Raw genomic sequence first — 6689 nt, 5'->3', positions numbered from 1 at the left:
GTGATTCATGGAAAAGAAAGGAGGCGATGCCTGAAAGGATTGGAATTAATCCTAAACTCTGGCATAACTCTGGACTTCCCTCCAGACCATCAGTCTTCAGCCTGCCAAGCCATTACAGAAAGGGGACGGGTATGCCCAGACATGGGTACCATGCCTACTGGGCCTAGAGGCTCACACTACCCCTCGCTGATGACACCCAGTCAGGCTGAAACTTGTCTGGGGTTGATTGTGGTCTCATGCAGAAGGTACGTGGGCTAGCAGTTCGGGCATGACTGTCCCTTTTGGGGTGGGACCAAGCATGATTTGCATATCCAATAAATAAATAAATACAATATGCTTTTTCCCCTTTCTGTAATGGCTTGGCAGGCTGAAGAACGATGTTCTGGAGGGTTGCCCAGAGTGATGCCAGAGGTTATGATTAATGCTAAACCTTCCAGGCATCACCTCTTTTGTTTGGCTTTGTCACCCCGTTTGGGACGGGTATGCCCAGAAGTGGGTCCTGTGTCTGCTGGGTCTAGAAACCCAAACTACTTCTCACTGATGACAACCATTGAGGCTGAAACTTGTCTCGGGTTACTTGTGGTCTCGTGCAGAATGGGTGGGACCTAGCAGAATGGACTGGACTGCCCCTTTTGGGGTGGGACCAAGCATGATTTGCATACGTTCTTTCCCCTTTGTGTAATGGCTTGGCAGGCTGAACAATGATGGTCTGGAGGGTCGTCCAGAGCAATTGCAAGAGGTTATGATTAATTCTAGACCTTCCAGCCACCACCTCTTTTGTTTTGTTGTTATATCATGTGATGTCTCTTTCTGTCACATTAATACAAATGCAAATGAGGTAGCCCTTCACTTTTTCCGCTGCACAAGTGCAAGCAATTCCTAGAACCGCCGTTGGTTTCCAACTTGCCTCTGCTAAAGCTAGAAGTGTGCGAGCCAGAACCATGATGTACATGTAATCTGGCAAACCCACCGTGATGCAGGCCTGGTCCCTTTATACTGGAGATGGGTGCAACATTTGGCCCATGGAGTCCTCGTCTGAACTTTAGGTGACCAGCGGGAGCCATTTTGACTCTTGTCTCGTGAGGACGTAGAGCGAGGCACGGTGTGAAGTTTAAGTTGCATCATCCGCACCTAGTCTATCATTGACTGGAAACTGTAGCCTCCAGGGCAGTAACCCTAGGAGCACAGAAGCTGCGCACTGGCCACCACTTCTGCATGGGCCTCTCGCATATCACAAAGCCGGAGTTGCACGCTAATGTCATTTTTTGCTATCTGTCAGAAAATCCTATCGGAAGGAAAATCTGACAGCAATTGTAATGTCATTTTTTGCTACCCGACAGAAAATGCTACCTTTGACACATAGCAAAAAGCGACGTGACACACATCAGGATTTTCAGAGAGCAAAGGCGTTTCGCATTTTCATAGGGCAAAATCACTCCTTTGGAAGGCAAAAGCACACATCAGCAAAGTTCGGCCATTAAAGGGCAGGGTGCTGCGATCTCCCTAGGAGTGCTAGGCAGATCACTATGGACCGGGGAAAATAAAGAGTAGCAGAAACAAAACAAGTTGATCAAGTTCGCGAATCACTATGCATGACTTTTCATGAAAAGGTTGTCTGTGTCAGATTTGTTTTGAAAATGTACATGGCAGGAAAAGGTGCATTGGCCGGGTAATATTGCATCAAGCTGCGTGGGGCAGTTAGTCATTTTAAGGGCTCCCCATTGTCTCGGGAACCTGGCCCTGACTCTTCTTTCAGACCCTGCCTTCCATGACTGCCATGTGGGCCCAACCCACCTAGACCTTGCACTCTGGACTCGACCAAGTCAATCACAACACGTTTACATGGCGCTGCCTCCTCTTTGCGTGCATTTGATTGTTAAGGCGTGCACGTGCGTTGCTTAGCATAGCGAGCGGGTGCATTTCTCTACGTCCACGCAACACCCACACGTGTCCGCTCAGATATCCCAAGACACGCCCTGACAGAGAAGCTTAGCAGTGGAAATAGTTCCGAGTGGGGCTGCAGCTTAACACCAGAGCACGTGCCAGAGGCTGTGGAGAGCTCTCCTCCAGAGCTTTTAGAAATGTCTGCCTTCGTAGTGGGGTAGTCTTGAAGAGAGGTCCGGGCGGAGCACTTCAGTGCATTCACAGTGCCCTCTGTCCTGCTAACTATCTTCAACTGCGCGCGCTGTGCTGCCAACTCTCTGGAGGGGATCACATCGCCTCCAGACGCTGCCTGCGCTTCCTCTGCAGTTATGCCAATCTGTGACCACAGGGAACTGTCAGGCTGTACTAACATTACTCTGCTTACCGGGTGGAACTACGTGTCTCCCTCCGCCGTTCTCCCCGCTCCGCCCCCTTCCCGTCTCCCCCTCGCACCCACTTCTGCACACGGTAGCGCTGCACTGAAATTCGTTCCGGACCTGGCGCCATTTCTCAAGACGCATATTTGCAGGTTGGAGGCGCATTCTGCGCCAGTCTCTGTCAGGCAGCTGAGCTGTGCAGCTAGAGCCCTCACGGACACGAATACAGCGCTTCGAAAATCGCACTCATGGCGGGTGCGTGCTACATACAAACACGCTCCACACTGACAATTGCTGTCAATGCATTGGAAGTCATATCCAAAACCACCTTAACACACATGCACACCTTTTATTTTTAGGTTTTCAATAGCTTGCCTTTAATTGCTACCTTTTTGTTGTTTAATGTCAGGTGCACCCCAGCGCCATCTAATGAAATGGTGAAATTCCTTGGCGTTTGTCCTTGCCATGTGGCCATCTGGAGGTGGGCACAGCTGTGCAAGTGAGGCTATGCACTGCCAACAGGCATCCGGCGAAGAGGTGCCAGCAGCCGGGATGAGCCATGGAGGTTTTCCAGCATTCAGACAGCGGACAATTACCATCGCCCCTCGGGGACAGCAGACATGCTCTGAAAACATTGTACACAGGGAAACCACGTCGCATTACAGAAGGATGTGGATTGTAAAAAGTCGCTTTATTTTACAAAATCAAAAAGCAAGTTTACAACTGAAGCACTAGACGATGTCTTCCCCCGCTCTATGCAGGAAGAACATGCAGCTGCTGTGTTGTCCCTTTTGCCCCTCCCTGCCACGCCCAGTGCACACACCCTTCCCACCCCCACCCCGAAGAAGCAATCGTCTCCGAGGGGGCGGGGATCATGATAGAAAGGCCTGCACACATGTTTATTAGATGGAAAATGAAAGGTAGACTACAAGGTGATGAATACCTATGACGATTACCAGGTAACTTTCTCAACATGGACACCAAGTTCCAGACCTGTGCTTCCATTTCGTAGCCCGTTGCATTTTGGAAGTTGTAGTCTTCACTTCAGTTGAAATAAGCATTGACAAACCAGTTTGGGCTTTTCCTATAGGCAATCGGCGTGCCCCCTGCCCACCGTAACCGTAAAGAAAATTGTAACTCTTACATATAGCAATCTTCTCCAAATGTGAACACGAATAATAAGAATAACGCGTCACTAATGCGTTTTACCTTTTCTTTACAAAACAAAGCAATAATAACATGTTACTATTGTTCTTGACATTTTCTGTATAAAAATGAAAACGAGACAAGCCAAGTAGTTTCATTTAAGGCTGCTTTTTGGGATACTCCATTGCTTGGAAATCGAGCACATACCTGTTATTATACCACTGTAGCTGCAATGAAGTCATGACCTTTCAGGCCTCCGTTTTTACAGTCAGAAGTGGCGGTTTTAAATCACATAGATGTGACGAGAATTTAGATAATATAGAGCATGTGTTACTGATCCTGATCGTTGTGTATACCCGGAACACATGGATGCCACGCGAACATGTTCTTTCTACACCAGGGTGGCGATGACCACCTCTAGGAGCCAAAACAGACTGAATAACTGGGGTACAACGGCTTGAGGGGGGACCCTGTGCTGGAACGGGGTGCCTCTGTGCATGCCCACAGCGTCTTCTGGTGACATTGAAACTACTTGCCCAGACAAGGGGCATTTACCCATCACAATCACCCACCTTCAGTAACATAGCAAGACGCTAGTCCCCAAGGGCATCTACTCAATCTAGATACAGTGACCGACCCACCAGTTGCCAGGCTGCTAGCAGCACAGCAGCACCCTGCCTTGAGAGTGCGCTAAAGTGAACGCGATAGTGTGGCGAGGGAGGCGGGGCTTGCAACACTTAACATACTTTAAAAAAAGGAATGCAAAAGAGCGTGGGAAGAGATGCCCGGGCGCAGGCTTGCTCCCCAGCCCCTGGCTGTGCATATGCAAAATGCTCTGCAAGCGCCACTGGGCGCGTCACAGGGTCAGAGTCCTACACATGCGGACGCACAATACGAGAGGTTCAGGCACGAGAGGTAAGGTATACATAGTCGTCGTATAGCAGAGTCCGTCTTTGCATCAGTGTAAGGAGAGGACATGCATTGTAAACAGTTACTTTTGTGGATTAAGAGCACACATCTTTTTATACAATTGTATATGTACAGGAACCTGTGCAAGTTCAGTATGCGCCCAAGTATTAGAACTTCTAAAAGAAAAAGAACTTGTGCTACGCCACAACAAATGGGCTCTTAAAAAATGCATGAAGAGAAGAACTTTACATGGCTTCGCTAGGTTTTTTTTTGGTGTGCGTACAAAAGAAACAACAACGTTTAGGAGAAACCATAATATCCATCGTTCTGATACCTCCGCATGACGTGAAGCCGGCAGGTGTATTATGAGATTAAACAGGGTATCCTGCAGTCGGCGCTTCGATGCACTTTCCGGGTTTAAGCGCTAAAGTAGGAAACCAACACGGTGAATACATTCAGTGCGTCTTTCGTGATGCAGGCGTTGCATGGCTTATGAAATGTAGAGGAGCACTCTTCGTTGGGGTCCTTCCGGGTCGTAGATACCAGCACTATTTTAGTTTATAGAAACAAGACGCCATAATATTGCTATATCGTAGTCTTTTTAACCAACACCCTCCCAACATATCCCTGGTTCCAATGCATGTCAGTGGGCGAAAAACACCGTCCTGCTCTTACCACGTCTCCCTCTTTGAGTGTTCCCAGAAGTTGCAATGCCTTTTGAGAGGGCACGTGGGTTCACACGATGGTCTCGCGGTCCCAGCTGACTTCCTGCGGGTTGATGTAGCAGCAGTACTGGTCCTCGGGCGCCCCCTCCTCCACGGGGGACTCGGGGACAGGGTGGGCTGTGAACACCATCCTGTCATCGGCGGCGGTGTAGAGGATGCGGCTGGCTGTGGAGTTGATCTTCTGGAAGACGCAGTAGGAGGTGGCGGAGTCGGCCCCTGGCGGCAGGGGCGTGCTGGGGCAGTAGCACTCCTCCAGGTACTGCAGCACCTCCTCCTGCTCCTGCTTGGTGTCCCGGGTCTGCGCCCGTGGGCTGCCGCCGCCACCACCCTTGGGCAGGAAGGGCTGCTCCGGGCCGCTCTTCTTGTCCAGTTCGTCCGAGCTGCCCTTGCCCGACTCCAGGTCGGAGCAGGGGGTCTTCAGCAGCTCGATGACCTCCTTGTCCGCCTTGGCCTTTTTGGCGCAGGCGCAGGTGTTGTAGGGCCACTTGGTGCATCCGTCGGTCCTCTTGGCCAGGATGATGGCGGCCACGCCGGGCAAGCAGATGGCCGGGCCGATGGCCAGCAGGGGGATGTCCCCCAGGAACTCCCCCTTGATCCCAGAGACGGTGAACATGAAGCCAAACACCAGGAAGACGCTGACCACGGCCACCACCATCCCGGTCCTGGGGTTGATGTCATCCGGCCTCATGGCTTCCCCGGCCCCCAGCACAAGTCAAAGGTCACGGGTGGATCATCAGGAGAGGGGCCTCTTATATTTCCTTCTTTTGGAGAATACCTTCCCGGCAAGTTGTCCATTTGAGGAAGACAGCAAGGAATGTTCCATAAGGAGAAAGCTACCAGGGAACCCAAAATCGTGGCCGAGCCTCAGCACGGACTTTATTGAGGAGAGGCATTGTCAGCAGCGAGAAGGATCCATAAAGTGGCCCGAATAAAGATCTTCACTGGCCGTGACACGTCTGCTCCGCTGTCAATCCCCAGAAAGGAGAGCTGGGCTTCAGGAAACTCCTGAGGGGGCTTCCCCCGGCGAGGCCTGCCTGGCCCAGGGTCCTGGAAGAAACAGAGAGGAGAGGCATTAACACAGGGCGCTCTCCGCAAGCGGGGCGGTGTTGCGTTCCCATGCATGTGCTGTGTCTGTGAGAGAGCGCGCGCGCGTGTGTGTGTGAGCGGGAGGGTGGGGCGACCGACGAGGAGGGAGGGCTGCCAGTCCTAGAAAGCCGGGAGGCATGCAGCTTCTCTGGTTTCAGAAAGATAACACAAAGTCAACACACAAGGATGACTGAGGGGAGAGTGAGACAGGGGCACACACTCCCCTCACTCGGCGAGGAAAGCTCATTCAGATTGCCATGCTGAAAACAACATGCTCTTAATTATGCACACAACACAGATTGCACAACTGCACACGCTAATCAGCTCGCAGGGAGTTCAGCGAGGCCGACAGAAGCTTTACCTCTCCCTGGAGAGCGAATATCGTCCGTCGCATCGCACAAAACGCATGCAGTTAAGACATTGGATTAGACTAGTTTGTGTTTAAAAAAAAATGCAGATATTTATTTATTTATTTATTTAATAGATTTATTGTACGTCCAGACCCTGAGGTATCGCGGCGTAG

At 50.9% G+C, this 6689-nt stretch overlaps 1 protein-coding gene across 1 annotated transcript; it reads right to left on the bottom strand.

Annotated features, from left to right (window-relative positions):
• Positions 1-2972: 2972 nt before the first annotated feature.
• TMEM215 (transmembrane protein 215) lies at positions 2973-6235 on the bottom strand. Its single transcript, XM_069626003.1, has one exon. The coding sequence runs from the start codon at positions 5766-5768 to the stop codon at positions 5091-5093; it is 678 nt and encodes a 225-aa protein (XP_069482104.1). The 5' UTR covers positions 5769-6235; the 3' UTR covers positions 2973-5090.
• Between the last annotated feature and the right edge of the window lie 454 nt (positions 6236-6689).

This window comes from Ambystoma mexicanum, chromosome 6p, assembly GCF_040938575.1.
Source record: "Ambystoma mexicanum isolate Mex_15411 chromosome 6p, UKY_AmexF1_1, whole genome shotgun sequence".
NCBI lineage: Eukaryota > Metazoa > Chordata > Amphibia > Caudata > Ambystomatidae > Ambystoma > Ambystoma mexicanum.
This window is presented reverse-complemented; position numbering and strand designations above follow the sequence as displayed.